We start from the raw sequence: 14,911 nt of genomic DNA on the forward strand, positions 1-14,911 counted from the left end.
TGCAGCTACCAAGCAGCCAGCTTTCTCGACCTAACGATAGAACTCCGCACCAACAAAAACAACAACAACAATCAAATAAGGAAGGAAGGTGCAAACAAACAAACACACAAACAAACATAGCAGCAGCAAGTGCAACAGCAAAGAATTTCGCAGCAGATGTGTGTGTGGGGGGGTGGCACGGCGTAGAATTCATGGATACACATGGAATAGATCCGGCGCCATCGCTGCGTCTGCGGATTTTGGGCGGTCGTTCTACAGAATCCGGGGGCGCACAGGAGAATCCCGACAGCCAGGTGCTCGTGTGGAAGAATTGCAATTAAACAAATCGTCGGAGTCCATTGCTGATGCCGAATGCTGCTGGCCCATGAGGTAAAACTGTTCCCATCTAGATTCTGTCTCATGCTGCACTGTGTGTGTGTGTGTGTGTGTGTTTGTACCTGTGCCGTGGTCCCTGCGCTCAATCCGTCGACTCAGCCACCGCGGTGACTCGGAATTATCAGTTGCTGTGATCCCGTGACGCTTACGGCGTCAACGCCAACTTTCTATGTGGTGGGGGCGTCCGTTTGTTTCTCAGCCAAGTCCATCCACGCCCCCGCGCCGTTCCCTTCCATTCTTTCGATTCTAACGCCATTCGCGAAGACTGTGCGTCTGAATCAGTGCCTTACCGCCGCTGTCCTTTTCTGAGAAGAAGATGATCCGAAACAGCAAACGAAGTCATCTGGGGCCTTCTGCGAGGTTGGAGAGTTGTGGACTGTGATCTCTGGGTCCCTCATGTATGCATTTGCTTGCACGGTGCACATTCGACAGGTTTAAGATACGTACTTGGTAAGGTTTCGCGGTGCGAGACACCAGGTCAATGTGTGTGGTTATGCTACAACCTCCTGGTGGAAGACGCCAATTGCCTCTCGGTTTCAGCAGAATGTGCCGTGAAATCTCCGCACAGTGTAAGTCAGAGCAAGTTGAAGCTTGTGAGACTGATCTTCAAACTGATTTATGTCGATCACCCTCATTCTACACAGTCTCTTATCGGATGTGTGTGTGTGTGTATATATATATATATATATGTGTGTGTGTGTGTGTGAGGGTGCGGAGTATTCTTTGGTTCAAGCAAGTTGAGCGACAGTAGTGTAATTCAGGCCTTACTCGAAGATCAGTAGTGAGCAAGTCGTCGTGACTGTTAACGTCTCAGCCGTGAGAGAGAGAGAGAGAGAGAGAGAGAGTGCCAATTGATCGCACGTTTCAGTACTGCAGCAGCTTCTATAGCTGACCATCTGCATTTGGAGTCCGAAGTTTACGAGCTAGATCTTGTAATGTCTAATGGATTGACCTATAGAACAATCACAGGCAGTTGCTGGTACCGTTGATTCTCATAATCGAGCTTCGGAGAGATCTTGCAGAGTTCAAAAGTTCAGAAGCATTTGTTGACGATTAGTTGCAACAAGACGCAGCGGAATCATGGGTAGAAGCAAAGACGACGACTCGGAGATTCTCGCGGGTAACAGCAACTCTTTTACCTCGGCCAAAGAACAAGACCAAGTAGGCTTGCAGCATGAGGTTTTATCTACAGACAGAAGCCAAGACTCGAAACCAGGAAACAATGGGAGCCATGAGAACGGCCATGGAGGGATCGATAGCGTGGACGTCGTTGGGAAAGAATCCGAATCTGATTCAGCTAAAGGCGAGAAACGTCCGGAAGGATCAGTATCCCTTTTCCGGCTCTTCACTTATGCGGACCTCTTGGACTGTTTTTTGATAGCAACCGGCGCCTTGGCTGCTGTTGTTCATGGCTTATCCATGCCTATCTTCTTGCTCTTCTTAGGAGACTTGATTGACGGATTCGGCGCCAATATCAACAATCCTAAGAGGACCGCGGAAGATGTCGATAAGTATGCAGTGTACATGGTCTACCTTGGAATCGTGGTGTGGTTCGCGTCATGGGCAGAAGTGGCTGCATGGATGCAAACAGGAGAGCGACAAGCAGCTCGGATCCGGGTGCTGTATCTCCAGTCCATGCTCAAGAAGGACATCAGCTATTTCGATGTCGACGCACGAACTGGCGAGGTAGTGGACAGCATCTCCACGGACACGCTCCTCATTCAAGACGCCATCAGCGAAAAGGTGTGTTCTCATTCCTGTCTAGATTATGGTTCAAAACTCTTTCGTCGGAACGCATTCTGATGCGATTGTCGGCACAGATTGTGACAGGCATGAGCCGTGAAAACTATCATCAGTTTCTTTGAAATCCTTTTTGCAGATGGGACAATTCCTCCACTACATTAGCACTTGCATCGGAGGTTTTGCTGTGGGATTCTCCATGCTGTGGAAGCTTGGCTTGGTCACCCTGGCAGTGGCGCCCGCCATAGCCATCGTTGGAGGCTCCTACGCCTACATAATCACGAATTTCACAGCGAGGAACCGCAAAGCCTACGAAGAAGCTGGCAACATTGTAGAACAGGTGTAGTGATCACGCACACACTTCTCTCACCTCTGAGCTCATGAATTTAACTCACAAGAATCAGCCTCTGAAATGAGTAATCACTCACATCACAAGCATGGTTGGCTTTTTTGTGGTAACCGCAGAATCTTGCGAATGTGAGGACGGTGTACTCGTTTGTAGGGGAGCAGAAGGCCCTGGAGGCTTTCTCTCATGCTCTTCGGGGGACATTGAAGCTGGGCTACAAGAGCGGTCTTGCAATGGGCCTTGGCATAGGCTCCATTCAGATTATACTGTTCTGTGCATACGCTCTTTTGTTGTGGTACGGTGGGGTGCTAGTTCGTAATGGGGAAGCGAACGGGGGGAAGACTCTCGCAACAATCTTCGCAGTCGTCATAGCCGGAATGTAAGAATCCGGTTGAACAGTTTCAACTTGAGTTTCTGCCAATCTTCAAGTCTCGTTTTTTGTGATATCGTTCATCTCGGTTGGGCTCAACATGTGAGGCAAATAATGGTTTCCTTCGCGCAGTTCGTTGGGTCAAGCGGCGCCGAATATCACAGCCTTTGCGAGGGCGAAAGCAGGAGCGTTTAAGATATTTAAATTGATTGAACAACAATCCAAAATCGGCGTTGACACCGACACTGCGACCAAGCTTGCCTCTGTACAAGGGTTGATTGAACTCAAACACATCGAGTTTAGTTACCCTTCACGACCTGATATTCCCATCTTCCGTGACTTTTCACTCACCATTCCTGCAGGCTCGACGGTCGCCATTGTCGGAGGCTCCGGGTCCGGCAAAAGCACTGTCATTTCTTTGATAGAGAGGTTTTACGAACCAAGCGCAGGTGAGTATTCCCTGCATTTTAGCTTTCCAATCTAGCAGATTTGCAAGGACTTTTAAACATGTTGACGTCGTAGAAAGTTTCGAGGATACAACCGTGCGCCAGTTCCGGACAGTTTGGATCGAAGAGGGTCATGATCTAATTCGAGAGTTTTGGGATGTCAGGTGAAGTGCTGCTGGATGGGGTAAACATTAAACATATTGACCTCAAGTGGCTCCGCAGCCAAATTGGGCTCGTAAATCAAGAGCCTGCACTCTTTGCAACGAGCATCAAGGAAAACATATTATATGGCAACCCCAATGCGACTGACCAGGAAGTTGAGGATGCCTGCAGAGCTGCCAACGCTCACTCGTTCATCTCGAAGTTTCCACAAGGCTACAACACGCAGGTACAACTGAGGCTTGATCTGCATCTGTGATTTGCACTCATGGATTTGCGAGGAACGAAGTAGTGAGAATTTCATCATGGAAACTGATGAAGTGGTTCCGTGTCAATGTCGAACAGGTTGGTGAGCATGGGGTTCAAATGTCAGGTGGACAGAAGCAACGCGTAGCGATCGCGAGAGCAATCGTGAAGAACCCCAGCATACTCCTCCTGGACGAAGCAACGAGCGCCTTGGATGCGAGCTCGGAGCAGATCGTGCAAGCGGCGCTCGACAATGTGATGGTGGGACGTACTACAGTTGTGGTGGCCCACAGGCTCTCCACAATTCGAAACGCGGATGCCATTGCAGTTGTGCAGAATGGTGTCATTGTCGAAATGGGGGATCACGAGACCATGATTACGCAAGAAAACGGCGCCTACGCCGCGCTTGTCCGTCTTCAAGAAACGGTCCGTTTCTACGACAGGAACGATATGATGGCCAAATCCAAGTCAATCCGTGACTACTCCGGCAGGTTGTCGAGTAGGCGACTGAGTCGGCAGCAAAGCTCACTGACTTCGGATGGCGAGAGCGGCTCGTTCAAGAGAAAAGACAATGTGCCGCCCCAATCTGCCACCATGTGGCGGTTGCTGAAGTTGAACAAGCCTGAGTGGGCCTACGGATTTCTGGCGATTGTAGGTTCAGTCATTATGGGCCTCGTGAACCCAGGGTTCAGTCTTGTTATTAGCAATGTCGTCTACATTTACTACGGTACCAGTAACCATCACATGAAGCAAGAGATTGACAAGTTCATATTGATCGTGATTTCTCTCGGAGTCGCTGCTCTTATTGGAAGTTTCCTCCAGCACACCTTTTTTGGCGTCATGGGCGAGAATCTGGTGAAGCGTATTCGGGAAATGATGTTTGCTCGTAGGTTCTCACTATATCCCGCCAGTACAGCAGATGCTTTGCGGACGTTTCGTACTCGCGCGCACAACACGCAAGTACTTTGTTGCGTGTTATCTAATTGCATGGGGGTGGGCGTGTAGGTATCCTAACAAACGAGGTGGGCTGGTTTGACGCCGATGAGAACAACAGCTCGCAAGTGTCCGCACGTCTAGCAGCGGACGCTACCACAGTGAAGGGTGCCATCGGCGACCGAATTTCAATAATCGTTCAAAACTTCACCCTCATGGTGGCGATTTGCATCATAGCGTTCTCGTTGCAGTGGAAAATGGCCTTTGTTGTCCTTTGTACACTTCCGCTACAAGTGTTCGCTACGTTCGTGGAGGTAAGAACTTCAGGCTCATCGCCTCTGTTCACGCAGCTATGAAATGGTGACCCTCCTCAATTATATTCAGTAGCTCACCATCACCTTGTGGTTAAATAAACTTTAAACCAATACATAATGGAAACGTGCAGCACCTATTTCTGAAGGGATTCTCTGGAGACGTTGCATCCGCACAAGCTCGGGCCAGCATGGTAGCTGGGGAGGGGGTAATCAACATCCGAACCATTGCTGCATTCAACTCCCAAGATAGAATAGTGAAGCTCTTTGAACAAGAACTGAGGGCTCCGATGAGGCGTGGATTTGTGCGTGGCCAGGTTGCTGGACTTGCGTACGGGATTTCTCAATTTTTTCTGTACAGCTCCTACGCACTCGGATTATGGTATGGTGCTCAGCTGGTGAAGAGAGGGGAATCCAACTTTAAGAGCATCATCCAAGTGTTCATGGTACTCATTATTGCTGCCTACGCCATAGCCGAGACGCTGGCATTGGCACCTGATCTGATCAAGGGGGGTCAAGCGTTGTCATCCGTGTTCTATGTCCTAGATCGCAACACCGAGATCGACGCTGATGATCCCAAGGCTGAAGTTGTCCAAACCGTGAGAGGGGAAATCCGACTGAAGGATGTGACGTTTGCGTACCCAACGCGACCCGATGCCGTGATTTTCAAGGACCTGAATTTAATGGTAAGGGCAGGGAAATCTCTGGCCCTGGTTGGATCCAGTGGATCCGGGAAGAGCACCGTCATTGCACTCTTGGAGAGGTTTTACGATCCCTTATCAGGACGCGTCCTTGTTGACGGTGAAGACATCCGCAAGCTCAATTTGAAAAGCTTACGGAGGCGTATAGCGCTCGTTTCTCAGGAGCCAACGCTCTTCGACACCACAATTTACGAAAACATCGCATACGGACGAGAGGGTGCAACCGAGCAGGAGGTTCAGGCCGCAGCCATGGCAGCGAATGCACACAACTTCATTACTGCTCTTCCTGATGGTTACAACACCTCCGCCGGCGAGCGAGGGGTGCAACTTTCTGGTGGTCAGAAACAGCGCATCGCCATTGCTCGTGCTGTATTGAAAAACCCCGCGGTGCTGCTGCTGGATGAAGCAACAAGCGCCCTCGATGCCGAGTCTGAAAAGATTGTTCAGGAAGCATTGGATCGCCTCCTGAAGGGTCGAACTTCAGTATTGGTGGCGCATCGGCTCTCGACCATCCGGAATGCTCACACCATCGCGGTGATCCAAGACGGCGCAGTCGTTGAGGAAGGATCCCATAATACCCTCCTTGCCATCCCAGATGGTGCTTACGCCAACCTGGTTCGCTTACAGAATCTCCACTCACATTGACAGAGGCCAATCCAATTTCAGTAACCCACCAAACATAGTCTCAACAGCCTTGCCAATGTTGCACTGGACTATTCGAAATTGTACTAATTTGCCAGGTCCATAATTTCGTGACTGTTGGGACAAAAGTTATTCATCTGTCCACCGGGGAGGAAATTTTGTAGAGTATGTGTAGTATACTTTAGTTAGATTGTGTGCGCAGTATGTCATCAGATTTGGATCGCGGAGGGTTCAACATTTGTATCTATCTATGTAAGCACCCATAATGTTAAATTTTCGTTAAGACGCTCTTCTACTTGAGAGGACTTCAAGCTTTGATTTCATGCAGACAGGTCGCATACGCAACTCAGACGAAAGTTCGAAACCTTCATACTCGCCATGTCTAGATGCAGCCTGTTTTTCTCAACTGTTTCATGCACAATTCGTCGAAACTGAGCGTGCCGACGCTATCTTTTCGTGTTAACTAATTAAGCATGAAGTTTCTGAAAAAATTGTCTATAGTAGTCTTGTTTAGTCTACCGATGCAGACACCAAGATTCAATTGAAGTTGCAGTTGCCCAATAATACAGGGCCACACCCATTCAAACGAAACCTAGTCACAATGATTGCGATAGAACGGTGTTGCAGTCACAGCATGAGTTGACAATGATGCATCTACAGTTGCTTGACCTTCAGTGTGATTGACACTGGACATTCCAATGCCCACAGATATAAGATTTAGACGCAGATTTAAGTACATTCCTGATTGATTATATTAACCGACTTGCTCGACTACTTCAAGGGAATGAAAGACTAAAATAAAGCTACGGCTGAAATAACATAATGAACACAGAATGGGATATCTATTATCTGAAATTTCAGCGGGCTTTTTATAAAAAGAAAATCAAAACCATGGACTACTGATGTCAACATGGAATGGACCACATAGGAGAAAGCTCCACAATCTCGCACCGATCCTGAAATAAGTCTCTGTCCAGCATTTACAACCTCACACCAACTAAACGTTTGAAAGCATAGGATTTACTACCTCAGATTCTAGGGATGACTCAAACCAGTCAAACATAATATCGTTCTTTGTACTACTCATGGAATGGAAAGCAAATGCAATGTTCAGCTCTTGCACAACTTGCTCTGACAGACAAGTGTGGGGGATGCAACCTGAGAGAAGATCATTCTCTTCAATCCAAGAGTTGTAGTCGAACTCCCAGGGACTGATTGTAACAAGGTTGTTCTCGTCGAGAAGTTTTGCGTTCAAGAGTGCTCTGAAGATACTCCTCGACGTCTCGTTGCTGATGCAGGGGTTCCGAAGGGCGAAGAACTCGAGAATAATGGGAAACTCGAGCATGGGCACGTGCTCAACTTTCACCCCTCGCGATTTCATCAACTCTACATTTCGGAGAATTTGACTCGTGAAGAAAGGGTCCTTGGGCATGTAAAAATATAGAGTGGGAGGATAGCTCGCATCTGCGTTCTCTAATATTTCATATACACCCGGAGAATCAAGAATGACCTGCAATCAGCAAAGAGCAACAAGAAATGGAACATTTAAGAGTCATTCGCATTTTTAAGTCACATCTGAGCTCAATCCACTCTCGGTTCCTTATCATGTGAAAGTTGATGGGATCCTTATTCAGCTGACCTTAGCCAATACGATTGATAACAAGGCCCACAGAGATCACGGTGTTAAAACTTAAGTCAAACGAGAACATAAACAGAAAGACCATGCGATTGTGGCAAACAAATCACAGAGAGGTGCTCAGTGCAAAAAAATCAACTCACAATGGATTTCATGCCGAGAATCGGCGACAGCATGGAGGTGAAGTTCCCGCCGGAGGAGTACCCAAATCCGACCATTGGCAGCTCATCCAAACCATGCTCCATAACCCAATCTGTGACAATGCTCGTCACTACCACTTTATCCTTCGAAGTTTCGATCGGCCATGAGTCCCACTCATCTCCCAAGCTCTTGACCACAATGACGGCATACTTCCGGTCCAAGGCGTCGAGAACAATAGCCCTGTCTTCGGGGAGGCCGTAGCAGCGCTCACACCCCGGAGACCGATCGAAGAAGGAGAAAATGTCCAGGAACCGGCCATGGGCCAAGTACATCACACCTCTCGGGCTCTCGGGAATCTGCCACAGAACGTCCGTGTTGTAGTGCATTTCGTAGGTCGGGTTGAACCTGGGGTCAAGGTAACAACGCGGCTCCTGCGTAGCGAAGCTCAACGACGAGGAGGAGGACTCCCAAGCTCGTGATCTGGGGGCGCTGACGCCGACGACGGAGACCACGAGGCAAGCACCCAGCAACAACATGAGAGCCATTTTTTTTTGAAAAACAAAAAAAACAAAAAAAAAAACAAATAAACAAATAAACTGAAAAGGGCAGATTGCAACCTCGCTCGGCGACTAAATTGAGCTCGAAATCGGCTCCTCACCGACACCCACTACTCCAAATTTACCGACTGCGACGACTACGATGACGATGACTTTCTTCCCCGAATGTTCAGGCGTTTGTTCTTCCTGCCCCAGACCCGCATGCACGCGAGGTCTGCCTCGGAAGTTGCGAGCGCGTTTCAAAATTTCAAAATTATGTTACATTTACGAAATTTTGTATGTTTGTTTGTGTTTTTTTAAAAATTGATACATGTGTGGATAATTATTATTGTCTTGATGATTAACTTGTGGTAATTTATGTGGCAACCTAAACTTATATTCATTGAATATTTTATTTTATACAACAATGCTAGAGCACTTATCCTTTGTAAATCTTTTGGTATTTTAAATATTAGTTGACAATGTTTTTTTAGAAAAACTTTATTTTGATGAACAAAAAAATAATTAAGTAAATAAGTGCAAAGTTTAATAACATTTAACACAAACACCTCACAAAGAATTTTCTTCATAGCTATCATCAGTTAGTATAAGCTAGTATGTTATTTTACAATATATGTTTGACAAGCAAACCAATATATTGATCTCGATAATTAAAATTTTATTGGAACATCATTTTTTTGTGATCATTTTTTTTATATATGATTAGACACCATTCTAAATGAACTAAAAAAAATATTTTAAAAGTTATTGATAAATGGAACAACCTCAATAGTTGACATTAATATTTAAGTTTGAGAAAAAAAGCCTTGCAAATTTAAGTTTAATAGGAAGACTAATATTATACTTTTGTTCTTGTTGATTGGGAGGATTTTTTTTTTTTAAATAGTAGCTTTAAAACTATTATAAGAAATGTAATTAGAATTTATAATAAGATTTCTTTTGTATCATACTTTATACTTTTTATGTAAGATTGTTTAAATCAAATTATAAAGTTTTTAAAACTAAACATATTTGTGTGTGTGTGTATATGTATATATATATATATATATATATATATATATTTATCAACTTTTTTAATAATAAAAATATAGTTATTTTTGTAAAATATCCAAATTTACATAATTTATTAAATACTTATAGGAATTTCTATATATGTAAATTTAAATAATAAATTTTTATCATAAATATTTAATATATATTTTTAAATACAATAAAAATTTTGATTCTATGTGTAATGTGTTACTTGGTTGAAACAGTTATAAAGTTAGCAAATAGTTTATATACTATATAATATACTTAGAAATTTTAATTCGTACATACTAGCCTTGATTTTTATCTTTATAATCCAAAATATAATCCATCAATATATCAATATTTAAAATTAATAAATAATATAATAATTGAATAAATAATTTATCAAAATATCAAAAATTTCAAATACTTAATTGTGATTCTTGGTTAGTTTAATGTATCAAAAACCTATCTACCATCTATATCTTTCAATTGTAATTTTTTAAATAAATAAATAAATATATATATATATATATATAGAATATAAGATTAGTAATCACTTTAGTCATAGTTCACAAAAAAACATCTTACATTACAATTGCTAAATTTACCATCATATCTTAAGTTTTTTAATTACTATTTTATACTTAAGTAGCCAGTAAAAAGACATACTTACATAAAAACAACTTACAATAAAAGTACCAAGATTTATATTCTTAGCAACAATAATGAAATGTCAAATAAAATAAAATATCATTATCTTTGTACAAGTTGTTTTTTTTTTGTAGGCTTCCTAAAGATCATCACATACACAATGAAGTTTCATATCACCCTAGTCTTAGTCATTGCATTTCTACTAATTTCATTAAATTTTTAGGATTCAAAGCTTTTTGGAGTAGTGAGCTCCTTGTGATATTTAACTATTGCAGTTTAGTATATGTTTATGACCTTTTATTTAGAATGAACCACATTGTGTACCAAATGGATCAAATTTTGAATTAAAATTGTGAAGTGATCAAGTTGTAGTGATCATCACTTTCCTAACATGACAACCTATTTGCTCCTTTAGGGCCTCCTTCCATGCATGATTGGTGGGCAAGAGTGAAGCTAAATTCGAAACATACTTTGGTTCACTCCCTTACACATAAAAGTGCAAATTTTGTAATTGGATGGACTTTGTGTTGCAGGGATCACAGGGTGCAGGCAAAGTCCAAGAATAACATGCATGTTGTGCTCGTTCCCGATGAAACCTGACAGATTCTAGTCTCTCGTGACTTGGTCACGAACTTCGATATGGGTTGAAAGAGTTGATCGGGTGTAACGGAACAGCAGCAATGCAATGCACGTGGGAGTTCAACTGTTGGAGTGGAAATCGTTGCACTTACTTGGTCCCTGCAGCGATTTTTTTGCATCTTCCTTGTGAAGGTGTCAGATGCAGAGATCACGATGCGTTGTAAACATTGTGTTTGCAAACATCGATCACTCTGTCAGAGCAGCTATGGTTTGAGTCGATATATCAGCCACTCTTGCAGCAAAGTGGCCCCAAGGATTGTGTAAACCTTGAAAGCATAGGTAACCTAGTTGCAAATTCATGGTTCCTAACTTCTCCGCAACTTCTTTGGTGCTTTCCGACGGTAATTGCAGAGAAAAGTTCGGGAGGAACATGACGAAGACTATCATTGATCGATTTACGTCGATGTCCAGTCTCCTGGACATATCCGTGTGCAAATCGTTTACTTCACTCCGGAAATGTATGTCTCCACTGTTTTAGTGAGATATCTTCAGCTACATCCTCACATCAATATGTGGTGGCAATGACCGCAAATATCAGGTTATAAATCATTTCCTTATGAAAATGCAGCAATTTCAGCCTGTTTGAGAGGTTGTGTAGCCGACTCATGGGTGCCAGATTACGAAGATGACTCTATGAAAGTGGGTTCCTACCATGAATGTGTTATTTCCGGTGTTTTAAGAACCAGTTGCGGGAGATCCGATGCAGGATGAGAGCTATGATCTGAGGCAATAAATGGTTCCAAGCACTCAATAGTGAATGGCATAGGTTCCACACAGAGAACCAGGGCAAAGGGCGTTTCCTTAGTCTTATCTATGGTGTGGCAACCGGTACTGATGCTAGGTTGTGAAGATCCGAGTTGTCATGTACTGGTTTCTGAATGATATCTACGGTGTTCTTAGTTGTCAGTGAACCATTAACCAACGAATTTCGAAGCCAACCCATTGGTTTCATCAGCCGAATCCTCCGTCCTACTCCCATCCATACTTCGATTACTCATGTTGCATAATCGTGTTCACTTGATGGCCACTCTTTGTAACCGCAATTCTGATGAGAGGGTGGACCTAAACCTGATTTAGTTCATTGATCTCCGCGTACAATACGACGATAATACTGGAGTGGAGAACATCAATCGGAACCCACATGAGGCAGACGGCCGTGCAAAAGCAAACTTTCTGCCGTGCTCTATGCACGCACCTCACTGCCGCACCAACCATCGTTTCAAGTCCGCTTAACTCCACCGTAGCTGCTTACGCACCTTCATCACCACACGTGATTGCAGCCAGCTATGACAGATCCCCCAAACTGAAAATAGAAATGTTCAACAGCATTGAGGAGGACAGCAGCAACAAACAAACAAACCAACAATTAAGGATAAGCAACTTGGGTAGGATCCTATGAGGCACGCACAGACTTCTCCTCATGTGTAGTCAACACTTGCACATAAACTTGACATGGTCAATTTTTTTACAAAATCGTGTCACAAATCCCAAATCATAAAATGCATCTCGTGAGATTTTGTGTCATGCTATTGAATGTATTGCACAGTTAACATTTCGGTCCACTCTACTTCGGAGATAATAGAGTGACGACACATAAAAAATAAAAAAATAATTTAGGTTTCATCGACTTCGTGTGAAGAGTAACTTGGTGAGCAACTGGGGACAGCAACCGATGTACACTTGAAACTGAATCTCCTGTGTTTTAATTTCGCATTACAAAGCTCCCAACTTCACATGTTATTTGCGATCATCTCCTCCAGCACGCATCCCTGGAGCATTCATCACGCCATTTATGGGTGCCTCACGGAGGAAAGGCAATAATGGTGAGTTTATGCACTAACCCTGTGCAATTGACATCTTCACACACCTCGGCGCTCATCAACGCCAAGACATGGAGGCAACACCCTCATGTGCAAAAAAATACCCAAGCCTCTACAACTGCAGTAACAGCCACAGTTTCTGACGCAACAGACATCATGTGATCCTCTTCGGGGGCTATTTTCCATGGAACCCAATTGGCATTGGAGAAAGCTTCACACTAATTCTTTTTCTTTTTTCTTTTTTGAGGTAAAACTTCTACTTTTGTAACTAATATCTCCAAAGTTTTAGTAGTTGTTGTAATAGTTATGAACTTTAGAAAAACAAATTACAAATGAATGCACCTCAATTAGAACTATTTACTCAGTGCTGTTGGATAGTGGAGCCTAAATGGGGCATCTATGATGCGTTTTTTTTTTTTTTTTGAAACTGAGATTTATATTGAGGGGAGAAATATGTGAATACAATACAGCAATTGTAAACTTGAGTCAAATTGGAAATTGAAGAGATTAGGTCATTTATACAATAATTGGAGGATGTATTGTTCACAAGAGGGGGGGGAGGGGGACAACCTCAGTAAGGCATCTCCTGTGCTAGTATTTAATGTCCATTACTTTTTTAATATCCATGTGTAGTTAATTACGTTTTTTTTTAAAATATATATTAAGAACATTGAATCATGGCATTAAAAACTCATGTTTACATAGAGTGGGTCATGTACACACAGAGTTCTCCACTCTTCTAATTCACAAAATTATTGTATATATTTTTATACCTATTATTAACAATGGTACTGAAGAAGTGGTAAAGTAAAATGAAAAAAGATCTCCAAACATATCTACAAAGGAATTTTTACTATTTAATTGCAAGCAATTGTTTTCATTTACACTAGATGTTTCAGTTTCATGTTTATAAGTTACAATTATATTTATATATTATATATTAAATAAGAATAAAAATGTTAAAAAATGTTAAAAATATGCAGGAGTATTTAATTTATTGTACAAGGGGAGAGGATAAGAGCCCACAAGTTGTCCAATACTCTGATTGGCTAAAATTCAGAGCCTTCTCAACTTCAATAGAAAAAAAATACTCATACAATTGAATGCTTACATCCTTGCACCTTGTCTCCCTAACAGATTTACATGCATTACATAGAACATCGTCACAAAGTGACTGCAGTTATTATTCCTTTTGTTTGGAAATGTTGTTTTACCAGCATAGGCCAACTTCCTACTCCCCATTACTTTTGGACGTTACAAAAAAGCCAATGAAGTCATCCTTAAAACTGTTTTTGTTTGCCACTTGTACCCACTCAATAGTACTACCAATTTTTTGCATCACTTTCTGGTTCAGGGTTTTGGCAAGTTGTGACATACATTTGTATCATGTGTGTATTCCAAGAGAGGATGGGGCTTCCCTTACAGACAATCCCCCCAAAAACCATTTGTTTATAAGCACCCCACACATCCAACCAACTTGGGGCCCAATTAGTGTGGGCAAATCACTCACACATACTCACACACTCACACACACACTCCCACACTCACACATACTCACACACTCACACACACACTCCCACACACACCCACTCACTCACTCACAGACTGTTACTTCACCAACAGCAAATTGGCCACCCACCCTCCACAGTGTTTTATTTTTATTTAATATATATATAATTTTTTTTCCAAGGGCACAGAGGTTGGGAACATGGGAGCATGGGAATGGTGGTACAAGACTAGTCTGGACGAAATTATTTTGGTTTTTATTTTTGTTGTTTTATTATTTTTCATGTGTGTGGAAGAGAGGTGGGCTTGGAACTGTCCTTGGGACACACAAACTTTTTGGAATTCTATAGAAATGAGGGGGTGCTTAGAATTGTTTTGCTGAATTGTGCAGGGGGGGAAGGGGACACAGCCAAATGGCAGGCAATTCCCTCAACAAAAAACTTGCTTCCGAAAATGGGTCCCTCCCTTTGTTGGTGTGTGCTTGCACATGCACATGGTTTATGGATCTTTGCAAAAAAACTATTAAAAAAAAAAAAAAAACTAAAAAAAAACTAAAAACTAAAAAAACTAAAAAAACTAAAACTAAAAAGTCCTTTCATTCTGCTTTGTTAATTGGTGTAGTACCAACACTTATTTATCCCTTTATGTCAAATGTTGCAATGCATCCATGTTGGATTT

At 42.7% G+C, this 14,911-nt stretch overlaps 2 protein-coding genes across 6 annotated transcripts; one reads left to right on the top strand and one right to left on the bottom strand.

The window, feature by feature from the left end:
• The first annotated feature begins 86 nt into the window (after positions 1–86).
• Positions 87–6,569, top strand: LOC112280060 (ABC transporter B family member 19). Of its 3 annotated transcripts, none has more exons than XM_024515009.3 (9): positions 87–944; positions 1,398–2,118; positions 2,255–2,455; positions 2,581–2,840; positions 2,964–3,280; positions 3,442–3,665; positions 3,782–4,568; positions 4,688–4,929; positions 5,061–6,569. In XM_024515009.3, exons 2-9 carry the CDS (start codon positions 1,456–1,458, stop codon positions 6,270–6,272), a joined length of 3,906 nt encoding a protein of 1,301 aa, XP_024370777.1. In that variant the 5' UTR covers positions 87–944; positions 1,398–1,455; the 3' UTR covers positions 6,273–6,569. The 3 variants fall into 3 exon arrangements, with proteins under 3 accessions (XP_024370777.1, XP_024370806.1, XP_090104466.1); XM_024515038.3 differs by having other exon boundaries at positions 87–369; XM_090248340.1 differs by lacking the exon at positions 87–944 and having other exon boundaries at positions 959–2,118.
• Positions 6,570–7,114: 545 nt separating this feature from the next.
• On the bottom strand, positions 7,115–8,799 carry LOC112280068 (uncharacterized). 3 transcript variants are annotated; one of them, XM_024515064.3, is made up of 3 exons: positions 8,664–8,799; positions 8,049–8,535; positions 7,115–7,779 (listed from the first exon to the last, which is right to left on the bottom strand). In XM_024515064.3, the coding sequence occupies exons 2-3, from the start codon at positions 8,430–8,432 to the stop codon at positions 7,267–7,269; spliced, it is 897 nt and encodes a 298-aa protein (XP_024370832.1). In that variant the 5' UTR covers positions 8,433–8,535; positions 8,664–8,799; the 3' UTR covers positions 7,115–7,266. The 3 variants fall into 3 exon arrangements, with proteins under 3 accessions (XP_024370832.1, XP_024370842.1, XP_024370821.1); XM_024515074.3 differs by having other exon boundaries at positions 8,049–8,526; positions 8,664–8,792; XM_024515053.3 differs by lacking the exon at positions 8,664–8,799 and having other exon boundaries at positions 8,049–8,635.
• Positions 8,800–14,911: the final 6,112 nt, after the last annotated feature.

The sequence above is a fragment of the Physcomitrium patens genome, chromosome 1, assembly GCF_059467195.1.
Source record: "Physcomitrium patens ecotype Gransden chromosome 1, ASM5946719v1, whole genome shotgun sequence".
NCBI classification, from domain to species: domain Eukaryota; kingdom Viridiplantae; phylum Streptophyta; class Bryopsida; order Funariales; family Funariaceae; genus Physcomitrium; species Physcomitrium patens.

Bases quoted from the DNA above. Each gene is read 5' to 3' on its own strand.
- LOC112280060 (XM_024515009.3), top strand. From the start codon at position 1,456: ATGGGTAGAAGCAAAGACGACGACTCGGAGATTCTCGCGGGTAACAGC. The intron at 2,841-2,963 runs GTAAGAATCCGG...TCCTTCGCGCAG, and splicing joins GCAGTCGTCATAGCCGGAAT to TTCGTTGGGTCAAGCGGCGC. The intron at 4,930-5,060 runs GTAAGAACTTCA...GGAAACGTGCAG, and splicing joins TGTTCGCTACGTTCGTGGAG to CACCTATTTCTGAAGGGATT.
- LOC112280068 (XM_024515053.3), bottom strand. From the start codon at position 8,591: ATGGCTCTCATGTTGTTGCTGGGTGCTTGCCTCGTGGTCTCCGTCGTC. The intron at 7,780-8,048 runs GTGAGTTGATTT...TGCTGATTGCAG, and splicing joins TTCTCGGCATGAAATCCATT to GTCATTCTTGATTCTCCGGG.